Consider the following 22,344-nt stretch of genomic DNA (forward strand, 5'->3'; position numbering starts at 1 on the left):
TATGTTAAAAATAGTGACCCACAAAACAGTATGAATGATCATAGCAGCACGAGGTAAAAAAGTAAATCCAAAAAAATGACAATGTAGGATATTATTTTTATGTTAAAAACAAAACTTTAAAATGTGTAATACTTAGGAATACGTATAGATAAAACCAAACTATAAAAAGGGAAGCAGGCAAGAGAATGAAGCACACACAGGATTCAAGATAGTGGTTTCATGGGGCGGAGGGGCGAGCGAGGACGTGGTACATATAGGCAGGCCTGCCCCTGTCGTTAGATGTGGCTTATTGTCCAGGCCTTCACCTGTATGTGGGAAGTGGGTTAATAAATGCTTGTTACATTATTTACAGTAGTTAATTAGATTACTGACTAAATAAAAGGAGGGACATGCAGAGACCAATGATGATAGTACATCGTTAGTCAAGGATTGTGATGAATTCAATTCCGTGTACTGGGGATTAAAAAAGGAAAGGAAAAGCATCCTAATTCTCAAGTTAGAGGACAATTAAGAGATGATACTGATAGTTCATGAAACAATTTTTTTATTATTAATGAAATAATTGTTAAGGGGAAAATCTTCTTAAATATATCTTTGGAGTTGCTTGAACTATAGGTAATTTCCATGTTTAGGTTAGGGGAGGGTGTGTGAGTTAGTTTTAGCCATAGAAACAATTGGTTATTTTATCTGTAAATTTTATTGCAGTTTTTAACAAGGAATATTAGAACCATAGTCTACTTATTCAAATTATATAGCAAATTTTCAAAAGGCAAACATTTTAGGAAATGGGTTGTCATTTTATAGTGCTTAACCTATTAATTTCTCAAGGTTTCAATGTAATTTTCCCTTATTCTTTTTATATTTTATTTGAAATTTGATTTTAACTTTTTAGATAAGGACATATATGTGTGTCTATGTATATGTTTGTGTGTATATATCCACCTGTATTAAAATTAGACATAAATGTAAAACTCTTGACATAACATTGTTGTATATACATTTCTGTGTGTGTGCCTAAATATATGTATGTGTGTTTATAAATATGTACATATTTCATATAAATGAATCATAGCTGGCTTGATTTTAAAAAAATATATTTAAGGTTATAAGGCAGATTGCCCTATTAGAGCTATAATTCATCATCTAAGACAATAAAGCTACTATGATGGTAATTCCTTCTTGCCTGCCTTTCTTTAAAAAGTTAAAATTGCTGAATCTCAAAGAAAAGCTACTGACAAGTTTACATTTGTTCCTTAATTTCTGATTATTATTATTATTGTTAGTTTTTGGCAAGAAAAAATGTAAAACACTATCCAAAGTATGCAGCTTTAATTTTCATCATAATAATTAACTTTCTTCTCTGATTTACTGATTATGTTAGGACCGCACTGTATAGCATTTGACCTTGTGTGGTAATTTTTACTTCCTGCGTATATTATAATTAAAGGTAGGAAAGATGATTTATGTTATTTGTGTCTCTTTGAGATGCTTTACCTGGATTTGAGAACATATCACAGATGTTGATATTTAATTAAAACAGCTTAATTTTTTTTGTAGCCATGAGCTTTAAACTATTTCAATTGAAAGCCAAATTTGTTTAGCTTGAACTAGCCTAAAGGGTTTAAAGAAATGGAGAGCATGATGGAGGAATTTCTAGTGGGATGTAAGAGTGCTTGTGTTTTGCTGAGAGGGCAGTTAGTTAACCATCTTGGTTTATGAGGAACAGATTTGACAAGCTTGGATGGAAAAATTGGGAGTGGAGGACCTCAAAGGCCAGACTCAAAAATTTAGAGACAGTGTTGAAAATATTATGATAGTAGAGCTTTAGGAAGATTAGTCTGGCTGGCAGTGTCCTGGATAGATCAGGACTGGAGGAGGGAGGAAAACCAGCTAGTAGATCTTACAATACAGTTGCTCTCAGTCACATCTCCCACTTCCCCTGACCGCAACAGATGTGAGGATGAATGTACCTACTCATTGGAGAGTCATTCCTGTTAGTGACACTGCACTCACTGTAGCAGAAATTCTCATCACAAGTGGAATGAGTGGGAGGAGGGTGTCATAAGATTTATGTTATTTGAAAAATAACATATGTTATGAAAAAGACCACAAATTATTCTGATACTCCCTCCCTGTCTTAACCAGGACAAATTATTGAAATTGTTAAGGTTTAAGGCTACAAAAGCCTGAAGTAATTTGAAATTGCTAGGAGTAGCAATTGAAAGCAAACTATTGAGGAACGAAAGAAAATCAGTGGTACTTTGCAGTTGACTGAGTGTGGTGACTTTGACATGCCAAGCCTGTGTGACTTGGCCTGAACTCTAGTGCAGTGACTGGCATGGAGAAGGGTGTTCAGCGAGGAATTTGTGAAATTTAATCATGGCACCAGAGATGTTAGCTGCTGATGTGAGTGGTTGTGCTACTAGGTGGCAGGCACTTAAAAAGAATAATTTTTTCTTTTTCCAGGAGCTTGTGGAAACACTTCCGTGCTGTAAGCCTTTGTTTATTTTTATTGGTATTCCCTGCTTATATGGCATATATGATTTGCCAGTTTTTCCACATGGATTTTTGGCTTCTTATCATTATTTCCAGCAGCATTCTTACCTCTCTTCAGGTAAGCCTATGATTAATTGACTCTGTATAATAACTGATTCTGTTATTTTTGCTCCCAGAAAAGGAATTAAATTTTATCAAGGTGAATGATTATAAGTGTACTACTGAGGTGATAACTTCTCTCTCTCTCTTTACTAGAACACATATTTATTTGAGCACAGAAGGTAGATGGCAGGTTATTAAAATATTAGATAAACCTATTAATGTCACTGTATTTTTTATGAAGGTAATTAAGCCTTTCAGTTTCTCTTTTTCAAAATGGTGTGATACAGAGATGTCACATAAATCTTAAATTGATAAGTAACTAAAACAATAAATATTTTTAGAGCTTGTGTTAGAGCTTATTTGGAGTGTGTTTTTTTTAAATTAAATTCCACTAAAAAATACCAATAGTTTCATGATGTATATAAATATGTATGTATCTGATGTATGTGTATTACACACATACAGACATGATACATGTTTCACAGACATGCACACACAAAATATTGCCCTAGAAATAATAAGCTTATTGTAACTTGAAGATCTTTGCTACCTAAGTTAAGAAGTAAAAGAAAATGTAACACTGACAGTGAAGAGTTATTCATTATTTTTTGTAGAAGTAAAAGTTCTTTGAGAGTTGTGAACAGGAGTGACTATGGTATGAGGAAAATTAAGATGGAGTTGATGAGGTTTGGTGACCTAAGGAATAAGGGAAAAAGATGAATCAGAAAATTGATTACTCATCAGAATAATTTTAGGAAAGTCATGTCTGACGGTGTGGCTTTTTGTTGTCTGTGCCTGGATTACTAAGATCACCCACATTTTAGTTACATCAGTGTCTTCTCTTTAGAGTTGAATTTTTATTTATTTAAAATATTTTTTTCCCTGGATACTCTGCTGTAGATTTGAAATATTGCATCCTAAAAACACCAGGAATGTGTTATTGTTTAAAGCCTATGAAAAAAGTCTCTTATCATATTTCAAGATACGTACATTGTTTTTTCAGGTTCTGGGAACACTTTTTATTTATGTCTTATTTATGGTTGAGGAATTCAGAAAAGAGCCAGTGGAAAACATGGATGATGTCATTTACTATGTGAATGGCACTTACCGCCTGCTGGAGTTTCTTGTGGCCCTTTGTGTGGTGGCCTATGGCGTCTCAGAGACCATCTTTGGAGAATGGACAGTGATGGGCTCAATGATCATCTTTATTCATTCCTACTATAACGTGTGGCTTCGGGCCCAGCTGGGGTGGAAGAGCTTTCTTCTCCGCAGGGATGCTGTGAATAAGATTAAATCGTTACCCATTGCTACGAAAGAGCAGCTTGAGAAACACAATGATATTTGTGCCATCTGTTATCAGGTAACTCCTTCAATAAGAATCTGTTTGGGTAAGTCATACAGTGTATCCCTTGGGACTGTAACCATAGGGACTGTAACCATATTAACCAAATTCAACTTAAATTTCTAGGCAGAATTATCTTCTGGATTAAAAAAAAAGTGGACCTCAAATATTAAAGACCTGATAAAATATTTCCATTTTATTTCTAAATTAAGTTTTAAATTTAGTCCCTTGGGTTCTAATGTATTGTTGTTTTCAACATTATTGCTCACCCATAAATAAAGGAAAAACAGGTTAGGTGCATTTTATATTTACTCCTGAATACACACTCACATGGACTATCGAATATACTATCAATGAGGGGTCAGCAACTCCTGAAAAGTGGTGTGCCAAAATTCTGACTCTTTTCCCTCTAGTATTCCCAGAGTGGGGAAGAACTATTCATGTACCTAACATAGGTAGAGAGAATATGTGCCCACCTCTGGGTTGCTAAATATCCGAGGATACAAGCATTTGGTGGAAGTGGGTGGATGTGGCAAAGTGCCAACTGATGTACAATTGAAGTTGGCCTACTTACAGTCTTTGGCACATGCACCATAAAGAGCCTGATGATTGCATTCTGTTACAAATTAAAGGTAGTACTTAAATCACTTCAGAAATAAAACAACAAAAAGACCTAAAGTTTAATCATCAGTCACCCGTGCAAGAGGCTGCACTGTTGGAAATATGGACAGAGATAATGGCCAACAGCAGAACCTGTGTGAGATGATGACCAGCAGCAGAAACTGTGTCCCATTTTTAAAATCACTCTCTTAAGAGTGTAGGCTGGTAGACTAAAACTATAGACAGTGTCATCAATATACAGGGGATATTCTTACTTCAGGATTGCTTTTGTAGTTTAGGTGGGGTATGTATGTATTTGTGCATATTTAAATTTGTGCGTATTTAAGAATTTTTTTCTAATAGTAAAATACAACTACCAATTTTTTATTGTGATTAGAACATACTTTTTGATCCTAGCTAAACAATGGTTTCCAGGTTGTTTTTGCATTTGAGGGGACTGAGGAGTAATATAGGGTTCCTGCCTCCCTTCAAAGTAGCCATTCTCTTAGTTGTGTTTATTATTAAAGTGAACCCTAGCTCTTTTGTGCTAGGTAGCCTCATTGTACTCAGGACAAAGCACATCAAAACAGAGTCGGAGCACCTCAGCTTCAGCAGCTGATGCCTGAACATTCCATCTTGGGGATTCAAGAGTCCTGTTTGTATTTCCTGTTGTCACATCACTTTTTTTGAGGTGCTAGAACTACCTGCTGATATCATATGGAAAATGAGAGTACAACTGCTTAGCTTCCCAGCTGGCTGCTTTTCCTTGGATGGCTTTCTGCTTAAAAGTTGACTCCCAGGTGTTACCAGTTCTTGGCAAGGAATTTCTGGGATATCCACACCTCCTTGTTTTGGGACTTTAAACAAAATTAATGATTGATTCGCCAAATGTATGTCTTTATAACTTCATGTCTCCAGGCTTCCCTCTTCATATATATCTTATGCAAGAAATATCAGTTTAATAAGGAGTACACCACTCCTTATTCCAGTGGTTATGAAATGTGTGTAAAAGTCACATAGGTGACTTGTTGTACAACGTGATATATTCCACTTCAGTAGGTCTTTCATGGCCCAAGACTATGTGTTAACAAGTGATTCTTATGCAAGTTGAGAAACACTGGCTTATATAGACCAGGTCTTGGAAACTGAGTATATACATTGTCCCTAATGAGAGATTGTCACTTCCTTGCCAATATCCTGGTATTATATGGCTGATTTTGTCTCCTTGCCAATAATTTCATCATAGAGTAATGTGTTCAGCTGTGTTGAAGCAAAGCTGTAGAAAAAGTCCTGTCTTCATCAGATTTTCTGAGGTTGTAATTATACTCTTGTCATACCAGTGGAGACCCAGTAATCATACTGCAACAGTTTTGTAACACTTGCATTTCATATTGAGGCAAAACCCAGTTATAAAGGTAGCTTCTTCCTCATTTTTGGTTTTTCCTTCACTTTTAGAAAGTACTTAGCCAGTGGTTCTTGCATTATTTGTATATGGGGGATCTGTGGTGGCAGCAGGATTATTACTGATACATAAAGTAAGTTTTATTCTGAGATCTATGTTACAAATTTTTTATTGTGGGAAAGAAATGTTAGAACCAGAACTTTGGGGATAGCACCAAAGATTCTAGAAAATGGACATTTATAAGGTATCTATTTTCCCCCTCTTCTAGGACATGAAATCTGCTGTGATCACGCCTTGCAGTCATTTTTTCCATGCAGGGTGTCTTAAGAAATGGCTGTATGTCCAGGAGACCTGCCCTCTGTGCCACTGCCACCTGAAAAACTCCTCCCAGCTTCCAGGATTAGGAACTGAGCCAGTTCTACAGCCTCATGCTGGAGCTGAGCAAAACGTCATGTTTCAGGAAGGTACTGAACCCCCAGGCCAAGAGCATACTCCAGGGACCAGGATACAGGAAGGTTCTAGGGACAATAATGAGCGCATCGCCAGACAACCAGATAACCAGGAAGGGGTTTTTGACCCCAAAGAATATCCTCACAGTGCGAAAGATGAAGCACATACTGTTGAATCAGCCTAGAGGAAAAGAAGCAGGAATGATGCTTTGATACTCTGGAGGAGAAGTTAAGATGGAATTCATGCTCTGATTTGAGGAATGAAAATGAGATGATCAGGCAGGAAACTGACATTCCAAGGATCTAATCCAGGAAGTCCTCTCATTGGGGACCACCTGCTTTCATCCGCTGACATTGTGGGAGAAATTTTGCAATGTATGCTAATCAAAATGTATTTATATGTTCTATGCTGATGTTTTATAGAGGTTTGTGAAGAAAATTCAACCTCAGCAACTTCAGAAACTGCCCCTGATACGTGTGAGAGAAATAAAATCAGATTTAAGTGTTGAAGGGACTCAGGAAGTGAGGATAAAGAGCATGAAGATAGCATGGGAAGAAGCAGGCAGAAGTGGAACTGAACTTTCACTCTCCGTGGGACAGATCAATCTCATCATCAACTCTGAATAGCGACCAGCCCTCTCCTCTACCCCCTTTCTCCTCAGTTAATTGGAACTCAGTCAGGTGGTGATTGAGTCTTGTACAGCACTGAAATGAAATCAAAGATGAAGAAGCATTGATTGTATTCAAAGATTGAAGCACGCTCATACTTTGTATGTGCTTTAGGGAAGGGGTGGGTGGGCACTTGGGCCTTGCGGGTGCATTCGTGTAATCTGAGACTCTTGAACTTTATGACGGAGTCTTCAATATTTTGATGTATATGAAACTTTTGTTAATATGTTGTATACTTCGCTGGCTGTGTGAAGTAAACTAAAACTCTAATGAACACTTTGGAGTCCGCTTTAGTGAAGGAGACCAAAGTGGGAAGGGCTTTAGGGCACTGATAGAGGCCCTGGGTGTACTTTTCAATCCTGTGTGATGTTTAATTCTTGCAAATGAATCAAAACAGTGTTAAATTATGGCAATATTTGCACCTTGGGAATGAGTACATAACTGTATGATCACACTCTGCAAATGCCACTTTTAAAGCTGTTAATAGACTTTGCACCTTTTCTTTGACAAGGATGTGTCATATTTAAATTTTTACATTCATCATGGCTACAGGTAGAACTGGGGAGGGGGGAATGTAATTTTTTATGGGAATTTTGATATGAAAAGAAACTAGTCATTTATTTATACAATAGGCTTGGCTCAAAAAGTGTTTTTCAGACCTCGGTATTCCTAATGTGGGATGTGACTTTATTTTATTTTTAGTAGCAAATTTGGATGTAGACTGACAGACATAGCTGAATGTCTTAATAAATTTAAATTTGAAGATAATTATGTTTTGTTCCTGTGGTTTGTTGTCATTATGAAGTGCTTTTTTGTTTTTAATTTAGTTGGACTTACGTGTTGATCCTTGTCAGAAATGCCCTGTAGATGGCAAAACTGATTGAAAAGGACCATTTCTTTGAAATCTTCTACACCCACTGTTAGCAAACTTAGCTCTGCTTCAGAAGTGTTTGGGGAGCTTTTTAGTTTAAAAAAGTATACATTTCTGAACTTTACTTCTGATTCAGATTGAATCAACCTTTTGGGGTGCCTGAGCATTTCAGAGCTTCTATCCAGCTAGCCTAACACTAAGGCAGTATGACTTTTTTGGGGGGGGGGGCGGAAAGTATCTAGGCTAGAATTTATTTCTCCCCTGGTGTGCTGAAGGTTTATCATCTTTTTGGTGCTCTGTGTTAGGCAGACGACAAAGCAGATAGCTCCCTCTAGTGGTAAGAAGGCTACTATCCAAAGACCTAGCAGTAATTATCTGGGATTTTAATAAAAATAGAGTTCTTCGGAATCACTTTCACATTATAATACACTTTTTACTTCTTAATAACAAATAGATCCCAGCTGTACATACCAAATCAGATGAGTCTGTTGGTAGCCTTTTGGACAAATGTCACTGTGTGTATTTCAGGAGGAATATATTACATGGTTGTAACAGAAAACCTCAAAATTATAGTGGCTTTAAAACCACAAAGATTTATGTCATGCACGTACACTACAAGGATACCATTTGGTGCAGACACTCAGGGATGTAGGCTGGTGGAACAGCCACTATTGAACTTTCTGGATGGTCATGCCAGGGGGAAGACCGCAAGGCTGTACACCAGCAATCACATGCTCCTCCCTGGTATGGACATGTCACTTCCACTCACTCCCTTGGCCAGAACTACTAGTATGGCCCCACCAGCCACAACAGGACAGAAGCTGTCTTCCATGTCCTAGAAAGAGCATATCAGTGACCAGCCCTCTGGTAGAGCAAGACTTCATTTTACAGATTATTCAGAATTTGGGAGCACACCTGTGAATGGTTCCAAGTATACCAATTGGGAGCCTCTGACTTAATTTGTTTTGTCCTTATGTACTGGAGAGTAGCATTGTATAATGTCATCCATATTCAAAATCTAGTCATTTTTTAATAGCTTCCAACTCACTGCAGAGTTTTTGACTTAGGAAGAAGACAAAGTTTAACCACCTGGTTTGTTCTACTGAAGAGAAAATGAGAAAATTAGATTCAGTTCCCCTTGTATTTTGCTTGATCAAATGGAATCATCAGTTCCCTTATGAGTCCTTTTTAGGTCACTTTTCTTGTCTACTTAATGGTTTCCAGTGTTTTCAGACAGTGCATACCTATTTTCACGCATCAATATTCCCTTAAAAACTTTGTAATAAGGTCTGTCACCTTATGAACTTTGCCATCAAAATTAGTACTGTGACAATCCTTTATCAGTCCTCTTGGATTTAGGGAGATGGGCAGCACAGAGGGATAAAAGGGGCTTGCACTAAGGACAGGAGCTCTGGATTATAATTTTAAGTCCTCTATGATCTTTGGTTAGCCTTTATTTTTCTGGGTTTCAGCCTCATCTGAAAAAAAATTACTGGTCATTCTGTTTCAGGTTTTGCCCATCTGTATTTTTAATCCTCACCACTGACTGAGTAATGAGCTTCATATTTTTTTAACAGTTTTGAACTAGAGACAGATGCTTCTTTTTTTTTTTTTTTTTAATGTGCTGTGCTACATACTCAACTTACCTAAGATTCAGTTCACCACTATATTCCCAGTCTGGTACACGGCAGGAGCACTCTAAATATCTACAGAATGAACAAATAAACTTAGCAGGCGGCTCCTCATATCAACCCTGTAGTGTAAAAATGGCAGAGAATTCTATTCTTTCCAGAGGCAGAGAGCATAATATTGCCTGGCAACTAAATGAAGTCATTTCTGTGAGTGGGTTTTGATCGTCTTAACTGATCAGATCCTGAACTCAGTTGCTAGAGCAGAAATTACAAATTTGGGGCCTTCTGGGGAAATCTGGGCTGATAAATTTTGCTTTGTTGTTTGGCCTCAATGATACATTTATTTATTTTTTTGAGATGGAGTCTTGCTCTCACCCAGGCTGGAGTGCAGTGTCACAATCTCAGCTCACTGCAACCTCCGTTTCCCGGGTTCAAGTGATTCTCCTGCCTCAGTCTCCCAAGTAGCTGGGATTACAGATATGCGCCACCACACCTGGCTAATTTTTATATTTTAATAGAGACGGTTTCACCAGGTTGGCCAGACTGGTCTCGAACTCCTGGCCTTAAGTGATCCACCTGCCTTGGCTTCCCAAAGTGCTGGAATTACAGGCATGAGCCACCATGCCTGGCCTCAATTGTACATTTTTAAATGATATTTTAAAAAATATTTGAATCAGTTGCCAGCCATTTAAAAATTGCAAGATTGTACATGACAAACTCAGTTTCTGTCTTCTTGTGAAAAATTGGAAGTGCTGGCTGCATAGGCCACTCATTCTTGCTTGGCAACAGCATAAGCTGGGGTGGGCTGAGTCTCTAATTCACCCCTGTTCTCTCCACCACAGCTTACTCTAGCAGATTAGATTGCTGTCATCAGACTCTTCTGTTTGCTTAGAAGATGCTGTAAGTGATCACTGGGCAAGTTCGACATCTCATTTAATAACAGATCCTATATGAATATGTATAGTGCAGATATTTGGTATTGATTAAAGTGAAAAACGCGATTAAAAAGCAGAAGCAATGTGTATAAATTTGATATTCATTTATGGAAGTATAGAACGTGTTTGTTTAATGACAGGAGTGCAGTAAAAGAAAAAAAACTGAGCAAGTGTTTTATTCGAAGACATTTTAAATTTCAATCTATGCTAGAATTTTGCATTTTGATATCACCAAGTTGTTTCATGACCAGTGTTTTTCAACCTTTGATGGGCGTTGGAAGCAGGTTGGGAAGCTTGTGAAAAATACAATGCCAGCAGGGCACGGTGCCTCACGCCTGTAATCCCAGCACTTTGGGAGGCTGAGGCAGGTGGATCTCTTGAAGTCAGGAGTTCAAGACCAGCCTGACCAACATGGTGAAACCCCATCTCTACTAAAAATACAAAAATTAGCCAGGCGTGGTGACACATGTTTGTAATCCCAGTTGCTTGGGAGGCTGAGGCAGGAGAATCACTTGAACCTGGGAGGCGGAGGTTGCAGTGAGCCAAGATTGTGCCGCTGTACTCCAACCTGGCTAACAGAGTGGGACTCCATCTAAAAAAAGAAAAAAGAAAAATACGACGCCTAGACCGAGTCCCATAGATTCTGACTGGGTAGGTTTGGGATGGAGCCTGATATCTTACCTTTTCCAATTTTTCAGATGATTCTGATTCTATGGAAATGAGAGTACCTTTTATTTAAATATTCCTGCTATTTCAGTGAGAGGGGGCTCCTTGTTCTTGGATCTACCGTTTTTATGGAAGAAGATTCTTAGAGAAGAAATACACGTGAGTTTTGCCTCTGGGAAACATTGGTGGTTAAGGATTTCAGCAAACATTACAACCAATAGGGTTTCTACAGTGAAGCAGTAAAGCCTGGCTGACGCATTATGCAGGTGTGCATGTGCCATCTGGCCAAATCTACCAACCTTTTTTGGTTGGCTGACCACCCAGAAGTGTCTTAAGCTATTTATATTTGAAGGTAAAATGCTGTTGGCACCCCTTCCACCTCTCCTTTCCCAAGCATGAAACATTAAAGAATCACAGAATTTTGGAAGCAAACCAGCCTTCAGAGATCTAGATCAGTGGTCCTACTTTACAAGAGAACCAATTATCAATGTGCCCAAGGCCACACAATTGATGGCAAAGCGGGGAAGGGTGCTCAGGTCTCCTGAATCCAGTCCGATGCTCTTTCTGTTACACTTTCTCAACTCAAAAAAGATCCAAACACCCATGTGTATTTTGTTGCATTCAATAAAACGTGTATTAACTTTAAAGATATTACACGTGAGATTTGGTGAAAATCTGAAACAATTTCTGAGATATAATATTTAAAATTATCAATTTGAGATCAAATGTCTGGCAAATTATGTAAAAAGGGAAAGCAGTGAAAAAATATGGGATGTAGAATAAATCTTAATATATGGCAAGCCACAATCCATCAAGATTTGGAGTTGGAAACCGTTGGCTACAAAATACCCTCGTACCATTTAATACAAAACACCTTCTGCATAGTAGTTAGAGCCACAGATCCGTGCAGACCATGTAATCACACTATTTGCAGGAACAGATGGGCTGTGTTTAAAACTGGGGAGTCAAGCCTTGGTTTAGAGAATTTTAAAATATAAAACTGCTTCCTTTCCAAGATAAGTATTAAATCATCCTAAGAAACACATGTGGGGGATACATAGACATAAACACTGTAAATTCCCATTTTTTTCTCTAGTTGATTAATCTTTTCTGAAGTCATCTTCCCAAAATTACCTTGAAACTCCTCCCCTACCCCTATAAATAAAGCCCAAATTTTAAGGGGGGCAATTATGTTTATTTTTGTTATTATGAGCTATATTGTGCAACTCAAACGAATAAACTTGAGAGATGGTCACCTCTATGTGTTTTGGTGCTGGTGCTGGTGGGGGACTGATATTGGAAAGGCCATGCATATTAGAAAAGTGTATTCACAAGGGAAGGAAGCCAATTAGCTGAGCTAACTTGTATCATAACATTTTAGATTTCAACCATTTTAGGCTTTCTCACAGCCTGCCTCCATGCCACTGCCATTTATCTTTTGTTATGGGTTTAGGTTTTTGTAGTTTATTCTACATTTAAGAAGAAAAAAAGCAAATATAGCTTGAACAAATGATACCTGATAAATGAATATTCTCAGCTGGGTGAGATGATTCACATCTGTAATCCCAGCACTTTGGGAGGCTGAGGAGGGAAGTGTTTTGAGCCCAGGAGATTGAGATCAGCCTGGGCAACATAGGGAGAACCTGTCTCTACAAAAAATTAAATATTAGCCAGGCATGGTGGCATGTGCCTGTAATCCCAGCTCCTCGGGAGGCTGAGGCGGGAGGACTGCCAAGCTAGGGAGATCAAGGCTGCAGTGGCTGTGATCATGCCACCGCACTCCAGCCAGGGTGACAGAGCAAGACCCTGTCTCAAAATAAATAATAATAATATAATAATATTAATAATAACAAAAAAAAGAAATGCTTGCCACCAAAGTGTACTTGTTGTTTCAAGGGGAAGGAAAAAACATCTTTTTAAAAAGATGAGAAGCAATATTAACTACTTAGAAAAAGAACTTGAATATTTAATTTATTTATTTTTAAGATGGAGACTTGCTCTGTTGCCCAGACTGTAGTGCAGTGGTGTGATCTTGGCTCACTGCAACCTCTGCCTCGTGGGTTTAAGCGATTGTCCTGCCTCAGCCTCCCTAGTAGCTGGGACTGATCTGCCCACCTCGGCCTCCCAAAGTGTTGGGATTACAGGCGTAATCCCACCTCACTTGCAGGTGAGCCACCGTGCCCAGCCAGAACTTGAATATTTTTAATGTAATATGGGGCCGACACATACCTTACATCACAAATGCAAATAAAAACATTTTGCTTAGTCAAATGTATGTGCATATATAGATTACATTCTGCTTAGAAGATGTGTGGATGCAACAAAAAAAGAAAACTGTAGCCCAATATCCCTGATAAACATAGATGCAAAAATCCTCAACAAAATGCTAGCTAACCCAATCCAACAGCATATCAAAAAGATAACACATTATGATCAAGTAGGCTTCATTACCAGGGATGCAGGGATGGTTTAACATATACAATTCAATAAATGTGATACATCAAATAAACAGAACTAAAAGCAAAAATCATATGATCATCTCAATAGACGCAGAAAGAACATTTTATAAAATCCAGGATCCCTTTATGATAAAAACCCTCAACAAAGTTGGCACAGAAAGGATATACCTCAAAGTAATAAAAACCATCTATGACAAACCCAAAGCCAACATCTTACTGAATTGGGAAAAGTTGAAAGCATTTTCCCTGAGAAATGGAACAAGACAAGGATGCCCATTTTTATCACTTCTATTCAATATAGTCCTGGAAGTTCCAGCCAAGGCAATCAGGCAAGAGAAAGAAAGAAAGGGCATCAAAATTGGAAAAGAGGAAGTCAAACTGTCACTGTTCACCAATGATATGATCATATACCTAGAAAACCCTAAAGACTCATCGGAAAAGCTCCTAGATCTGATAAATGAATTCAGTAAAGGTCTCAGGATACGAAATCAATGTACAAAAATCAGGGGCACCGCTATACATCAACAACAACCAAGCTGAGAATCAAATCAAGAATTCAACCCCTTTTACAACAGCTACAAAAATAAAATAAAATACTTAGGAATATACATAACCAAGGAGGTGAAAGATCTCTACAAAGAAAACTACAAAACACTGCTGAAAGAAATCAGAGAGAACACAAACAAATGGAAACACATCCCATGCTCATGGATGAGTAGAATCAGTGTTGTGAAAATGACCAAACTACCCAAAGAAATCTACAGATTCAATGCAATTCCCATCTAAATGCCATATCATTCTTCACAGAACTGGAAAAAACAATCCTAAAATTCATGTGGAACCAAAAAAGAGCCCACATAGCCAAAGCAGTACTAAGCAAAAAGAACAAATCTGGAGGCATCACATAACCTGACTTCAAATTATACTATTACCCAAACCATGGTACTGGTATAAAAATAGGCGTGTAGACCAGTGGAACAGAATAGAAAACCCAGAAATAAAGCCGAATACAGCCAATTGATTTTCAACAAAACATACAAAAATGTCAACTGGGGAAAGGACACCCTATTCAATAAATGGTGCTGGGAAAACTGGCAAACCACATGTAGAAGAGTGAAACTGGATCCTTATCTCTCACCTTATACAAAAATCAACTCAAGATGGATTAAATCTAAGACCTGAGACCATGAAAATTCTAGAAGATAATATTGGAAGAACTCTTCTAGACATTGGCCTAGACAAAGAGTTCATGACCAAGAACCCAAAAGCAAATTCAACAAAAACAAAGATAAGTAAATGGGACCTGATTAAGCTAAAAAGCTTCTGCCAGGAGATTGAGACCATCCTGGCTAGCATGGTGATACCCTGTATCTACTAAAAATACAAAAAATTAGCCAGGCATGGTGGGGGGCGCCTGTAGTCCCAGCTACTTGGGAGGCTGAGGCAGGAGAATGGCGTGAACCTGGGAGGTGGAGCTTGTAGTGAGCAGAGATAGCGCCACTGCACTCCAGCCTGGGCGACAGAGCGAGACTCCATCTCAAAAATAATAATAATAATAATAATAATTAGAGTAAACAGACAACCCATAGAATGGGAGAAATTATTAAGGAATGTAAACTAATAGAATCACTATGGAAAATAGTATGGAGACTCCTTAAAGAACTAAAGGTAGAACTATTATTAGATCCAGCAATCCCACTACTGGATTATCTACCCAAAGGAAAAGAAGTAATTATATGAAAATGACACATGTACACTCATGTTTATAGCAGCACAATTCACAATTGCAAAAATATGGAATCAACCCAAAAGCCCATTAACCAATGAATGGATAAAGAAAGTGTGGCATATATATATATCAAGGAATACTACTCAGCCATAAAATGGAACAAAATAATGGCCTTTGCAGCAACTTGGATGGAGCTGGAGGCGATTATTCTAAGTAAAGTAACTCAGGAATGGAAAACCAAATATAATTTGTTCTCCCTTATAAGTGAGGACAAATCTATGAGCATGCAAAGGCATAAGAACAATACAATGCATGTTGGGGACTTGGGAGAAAGGGTGGAAGGGGGAAGGGGATGAGAAAAGACTGCATATTGAGTACGGTGTATAGTGCGCAGGTGATGGGTGCAATGAAATATCAGAAGTCACCACTAAAGAACTTATCCATGTAACTAAAAAACACCTGTATCCCAAAAACTATTGAAATAAAATACAAATTATGAAAAGATGGGTGGATGGAGTTCAATAAACTCAGATGCAATGTGATACATTCAGAATCTAGTATGAAAGTACCATTTGGCCAGGCACGGTGGCTCATACCTGTAACCCCAGCACTTTGGGAGGCGGGCAGATCTCTTGAGGAATTTGAGACTAGCCTGGGCAACATGGCAAAACCCTGTCTCTACAAAAAAATATGAAAAATTAGCTGGGTGTGGAGGCACAGTTGTACTCCCAGCTGTGGTCCCAGCTACTTGGGAGGCTGAGGCAGGAGGATTGCCTGAGCCTGGGAGGTCGGGGCTGCAGTGAGCCGTGATTGTGTTACTGCACTCCAGACTGGATGATGGAGTGACACCCTGTCTTGGAAAAAAAAAAAAGGACAATTAGTAACACATCAAGGATCCCCCACCAACTGCCTCCCACCAGCATGGGGATGAGGAGATCAGTGTGTGCCTAATCATTCTCACTGAATTAACCAATTCTTGCAGGGACTACTACCATGTACTTAAAGAGAGAAATAGTCTGAAAGCTAGAGAACTATTTCCCTTTCCTCTCCTCCTTAGGCTTTGACCCCCAGGCCTTATTTATCCTCCATTCTGGTCAACTGAGCTAATGGTCCATGTTATCCAAACATCTGACACGTACACCCAAAAGAAACACTGTGTCCCTTTTATTTTCTTCGTTAAAACCGTAATATTTATATTTATTTAGTTAGTTCTTTATTCTAGTTTTATTAAGGCATAACTGATGAATGACAATTGTATACATTTAAGGTGTACATGATGTTTGATATGCATATATATTGTAAAATATCACCACAATCAAGCTAATTTACATATCCATCACCTCACATAGTTTCCCTTTTTTTCCCTTATGTGGTGAGAACACTTAAGGTCCACTCTAAGCAAATATCAAGTATACTATACAGTATTATTAACTACAGTCGCCATGCTGTACATTGGGTCTCCAGAATTTATTCATCTCATAACTGAAAGTCTGTACCTTTGACCAACATCTCCCCATTTTCCGTGGCCCCAATCCCTTCTACTCTCTGTTTCTGTGAGTTTGACTTTTTTGCATTTTATGTATAAGTGAGATCATGTGGTATTTGTCTTTATGTGTCTTATTTCACTTAGCATAATGTCCTTCAGATTCCTCCATGTTGTTGCAAATGGCAGGATTTCCTTCCTTTTTATGCTGAATAATATTCCGTCATGTGTATATGTGTGTGCACACATACCACATTTTAAAAATCAAATCACTTATCAACAGAGAGGTTATTTCCATATTTTAGCTATTGTGAATGATGCTGCAATAAACACAGGAATGCAGATACCTCTTTGAGCTACTGATTTCATTTCCTTTGGATATATACCCAGATAGGATTGCTGGATCATATGGTAGTTCTATTTTTAATTTTTTGAGGAATCTCCATACTGATTTTCTCATGGCTGTGCAAGTTTACATTTCCACCAATGGGTTACAAGAGCTCCCTTTTCTCCACATTCTTGCTAACTCTTGTTATCTTCTGACTTTTTAATTAATTAATTAATTAATTTATTTATTTTGAGATGGAGTCTCACTCTTGTTGCGTAGGCTGGAGTGCAGTGGCGTGATCTTGGCTCACTGCAACCTCTGCCTCCCAGGTTCAAGTGATTCTCTCCCCTAAGCTTCCCCAGTAGCTGGAATTACAGGCACGAGCCACCACACCTGGTTAATATTTGTATTTTTAGTAGAGATGGGGTTTCACCATGTTGGCCAGGCTGGTCTCGAACTCTTGACTTCAGGTGATCTGCCCGCCTTGGCCTCCCAAAATGCTGGGATTACAGACATGAGCCATCATGCCTAGCCTCTGACTTTTTGACAATAGAGATTCTGTTATAACAGGTGTGAGACGATATCTCACTGTGGTTTTGATTTTCATTTATCTGATAAGTAGCAAACTATATCCTTTTTACTGATATTCTCCAAGAAAACAATAGCTCACACTCTGTGGCCTTCTAATCCCTTTATGAATCACTCATGAACTCCTTAGAACCACCTGTAGGCATTATCATCCACATATCCAGACGAGGAAGCTGAGGCAGAGATGAGTTCGATGTCTTGCTCAAAGTCAACAGTAGTAAGTTCTTGCACCTATGCAGCCTGGCGCCACTTAACCAATACATTACAGTGTTTATTCACAGACATGTATTTTTCGAATTTTTCATTCTTGCACTTAAAATTGGAGGAGGTAGTAGGGAAAGCATCTTAGTAGAAGTAATTCCTGGATACTTTTATGTGCTGGGGACTTTACCGGTTTCATTCATTCAGTAGCTGCGACAAGATGACCCTCCACCGAAGACCTCCCACCCCTGTTCTTTGATATGGACACCTGACATTTTCTCCAGAGTCCCACCCCCAAGTCCTCCCTGTCCCCAGCTAGTAGCTTGCTTTCCCTACTTCTCCATGGCATCACCAATACATATTTGTAAGTAGCCCTTAGGAACCAGATGCAGACTAACACCAGACATCACCCCTGCCCTCATAGAGCTCTCATGGGGCACTTGGAAGACTCACAGTTAAATGATAACAATAAAATGTGATTATTTTTTTAAGGGAGCACCAAACTTCTCTACCTCTCCATGGCTGTTGGCAAAGTCCGCTGTTCATAAGTTCAGTCACTAAGGATGGATTTAAACTTGTTGCTCTCAGATTCCTTTTCACCAGATGTGGGAAAACTTCAAATCTTTACAACTGAGTATACTTCCTTGCCTTCTGTGAGGCATACCCCCTGCTCCCCTAAAACCAGCTTTATCAAAACTGCAGAGACCGGTTCTCAGACTCAAGAGAGAGTCCCTTAGCATAGTGGTTCTCAAACTTTGCTGCACATTGAGATCACCTGGGGTCCTAGGCCCAGACATTCTAATTTTGTTGGGCTAGGGACTGGAATTCTTAGACGCTCCCTTAGTGATTCCAGTGTGCGCCAAAGATTGGGAATCACAGTGTCCCAAGAGATCAGCACTTCGCTGTTCTGTTGCCGTTGACACCTGAGATAGATCTTCTCCCAACAGTGTCCCTGGTTTGTAGCATGATTTCCTCCACTCTGAGCCTTGGTATTCTCAACACCCAATCTTCTCTTAAATCAGCATCAGGCAAGTTCATTGACTTTCATGCCGCTGCTCATTTTGGGGCTCAGACCTGGCGAACTGGCATTTGTGAGCTGAATCTGACTGGCAAACTTCTTTTGTTTGGCTTGGATGGTGATTCTTAAAAAATTGAACATTTAAAAATCAGGCCGGGTATGGTGGTTCATGCTTGTAATCCCAGCACTTTGAGGGTGAGGTGGGAGGATTGCTTGAGGCCAGAAGTTCAAGACCAGGCTGGGCAACATAGGGAGACCTGGTCTCTGCAAAAAGTGCAAAAATTAGCTGGTGTGGTAGTGCATACCTGTGGTCCCATCTACTTGGGAGGCTAAGGGGATTGCTTGAGCCCATGAGGTTGAGGGAGGCTGCAGTGAGCAGTGATCACACCACTGCATTCCAGCCTGGGTGACACAGCGAGACCCTATCTCAAAAAAATTAAAAAGGTGAGATTTCACACAAAAAGTATGGATTCCTGGATTCTCTGGAAAAATTAGAAGGTCTCAGCCCATTTCCACCATAATATTCAGCAGGAGCCCAGAGGCTTCTGCCCCTTAACAGGCACTTACTCTCTCCCACCCACCCAGTTCACTAGGTCCGACCCAGATCCCATCATTTATGTTATCTGTGACCCCTGAAGATCACTATTCCTTTTTGGCAGTTGCTTTTTAAATTATTATTATACTTTAAGTTCTAGGGTACATGTGCACAACGTGCAGGTTTGATACATAGGTATACATGTGCCATGTTGGTATGCTGCACTCATTAACTCGTCATTTACATTAGGTATATCTCCTAATGCTATCCCTCCCCCAGTCGCCCATCCCTCGACAGGTCCCGGCGTTTGATGTTCTCCACCCTGTGTCCAAGTGTTCTCATTGTTCAATTCCCACCTATGAGTGAGAACATGTGGTGTTTGGTTTTCTGTCCTTGTAACAGTTTGCTGAGAATGACGGTTTCCAGCTTCATCCATGTCCCTGCAAAGGACATGAACTCATCCTTTTTTATGGCTGCATAGTATTCCATGGTGTATATGTGCCACATTTTCTTAATCCAGTCTATCATTGATGGATATTTGGGTTGGTTCCAAGTCTTTGCTATTGTGAATAGTGCTGCAATAAACATACATGTGCATGTGTCTTTATAGTAGCATGATTTATAATCCTTTGGGTATATGCCCATTAATGGGATTGCTGGTTCAAATGATATTTCTAGTTCTAGATCCTTGAGGAATGGCCACACTGTCTTCCACAATGGTTGAACTAATTTACACTCCCACCAACAGTGTTAAAACATTCCTCTTTCTCCACATCCTCTCCAGCATCTGTTGTTTCCTGATTTTTTAATGATCACCATTCTAACTGGCATGAGATGGCATCTCACTGTGGTTTTGATTTGCATTTCTCTGATAACCAGTGATGATGAGCATTTTTTCATGTGTTTGTTGGCTGCATAAATGTCTTCTTTTGAGAGGTGTTTGTTCATATCCTTTGCCCACTTTTTGATGGGGTTGTTTGTTTTTTTCTTGTAAATTTGTTTAAGTTCTTTGTAGATTCTGGATATTAGCCCTTTGTCAGATGGGTAGATTGCAAAAATTTTCTCCCATTCTGTAGGCTGCCTGTTTACTCTGATGGTAGTTTCTTTTGCTGTGCAGAATTCTTTTGTTTAATTAGATCCCATTTGTCTATTTTGGCTTTTGTTGCCATTGCTTTTAGTGTTTCAGTCGTGAAGTCTTTGCCCATGCCTATGTCCTGAATGGTATTGCCTAGGTTTTCTAAGGTTTTTATGGTTTTAGGTCTAACATTTAAGTCTTTAATCCATCTTGAACTAATTTTTGTATAAGGTGTAAGGAAGGGATCCAGTTTCAGCTTTCTACTTATGGCTAGCCAGTTTTCCCAGCACCATTTATTAAATAGGGAATCCTTTTGTTATTTCTTGTTTTTGTCAGGTTTGTCAAAGATCAGATGGTTGTAGATGTGTGGTATTATTTCTGAGGCCTATGTTCTGTTCCATTGATCTATCTCTCTGTTTTTGTACCAGAACCGTACTGTTTTGGTTACTGTAGCCTTGTAGTATAGTTTGAAGTCAGGTAGCATGATGCTTCCAGCTTTGTTCTTTTGGCTTAGGATTGTCTTGGCAATACGGGCTCTTTCTTGGTTCCATATGAACTTTAAAGTAGTTTTTTCCAATTCTGTGAAGAAAGTCATTGGTAGCTTGATGGGGATGGCATTGAATCTATAAATTACCTTGGGCAGTATGGCCATTTTCACAATAAGGATTCTTCCTATCTATGAGCATGGAATGTTCTTGCATTTGTTTGTGTCCTCTTTTATTTTGTTGAGCAGTGGTTCGTAGTTCTCCTTGAAGAGGTCCTTCACATCCCTTGTAAGTTGTATTCCTAGGTATTTTATTCTCTTTGTAGCAATTGTGAATGGGAGTTCACTCATGATTTGGCTCTCTCTTTGTCTGTTAATGGTGTATAGGAATGCTTGTGATTTTTGCACATTAATTTTGTATCCTGAGACTTTGCTGAACTTGCTTATCAGCTTAAGAAGATTTTGGACTGAGGCGATGGGGTTTTCTAAACACACAATCATGTCATCTGCAAACAGGGACAATTTGATTTCCTCTTTTCCTAATCGAATACCCTTTATTTCTTTCTCTTGCCTGATTGCCCTGGTCAGAATTTCCAATACTATGTTGAATAGGAGTGGTGAGAGAGGGCATCCTTGTCTTGTGCCAGTTTTCAAAGGGAATGCTTCCAGTTTTTGCCCATTCAGTATGACATTGGCTGTGGGTTTGTCATAAATAGCTCTTATTATTTTGAGATACCTTCCATCAATACCTAGTTTGTTGAGAGTTTTTAGTGTGAAGGGCTGTTGAATTTTGTGGAAGGCCTTTTCTGCATCTATTGAGATAACCCTGTGGTTTTTGTCCTTGGTTCTGTTTATGTGATTGACTATGTTTATTGATTTGCATATGTCGAACCAGCCTTGCATCCCAGGGATGAAGCCGACTTGATCTTGGTGGATAAGCTTTTTGATGTGCTGCTGGATTCAGTTTGCCAGTATTTTATTGAGGATTTTTGCATTGATGTTCATCAGGGATATTAGTCTAACATTCTCTTTTTTTGTTGTGTCTCTGCCAGGCTTTGGTATCAGGATGATGCTGGCCTCATAAAATGAGTTAGGGATGATTCCCTCTTTTTCTATGGATTGTAATAGTTTCAGAAGAAATGGTAACAGCTCCTCTTTGTACCTCTGGTAGAATTCAGCTGTGAATCCGTCTGGTCCTGGACTTTTTTTGGTTGGTAGGCTATTAATTATTGCCTCAATTTCAGAGCCTGTTATTGGTCTATTCAGAGATTCAACTTCTTC

The 22,344-nt window shown here is 38.9% G+C and overlaps 1 protein-coding gene across 8 annotated transcripts in view; it reads left to right on the plus strand.

Annotated features, from left to right (window-relative positions):
* The window catches only part of LOC105482352 (ring finger protein 145), a 107,903-nt gene extending 100,075 nt beyond the window's left edge, over window positions 1–7,828 (plus strand). For all 8 annotated transcript variants that reach the window (XM_071098133.1, XM_071098131.1, XM_071098134.1 and 5 more), the window contains 3 exons: window positions 2,467–2,614; window positions 3,602–3,958; window positions 6,211–7,828. In XM_071098133.1, the coding sequence (XP_070954234.1) occupies window positions 2,467–2,614; window positions 3,602–3,958; window positions 6,211–6,576 (871 nt within the window). In that variant the 3' untranslated portion in view covers window positions 6,577–7,828. The remainder of the gene's footprint in view (window positions 1–2,466; window positions 2,615–3,601; window positions 3,959–6,210) is intronic.
* The last annotated feature ends 14,516 nt before the right edge of the window (window positions 7,829–22,344 follow it).

This window comes from Macaca nemestrina, chromosome 6 (genome assembly GCF_043159975.1).
Source record: "Macaca nemestrina isolate mMacNem1 chromosome 6, mMacNem.hap1, whole genome shotgun sequence".
Taxonomy (NCBI): Eukaryota; Metazoa; Chordata; class Mammalia; order Primates; family Cercopithecidae; genus Macaca; species Macaca nemestrina.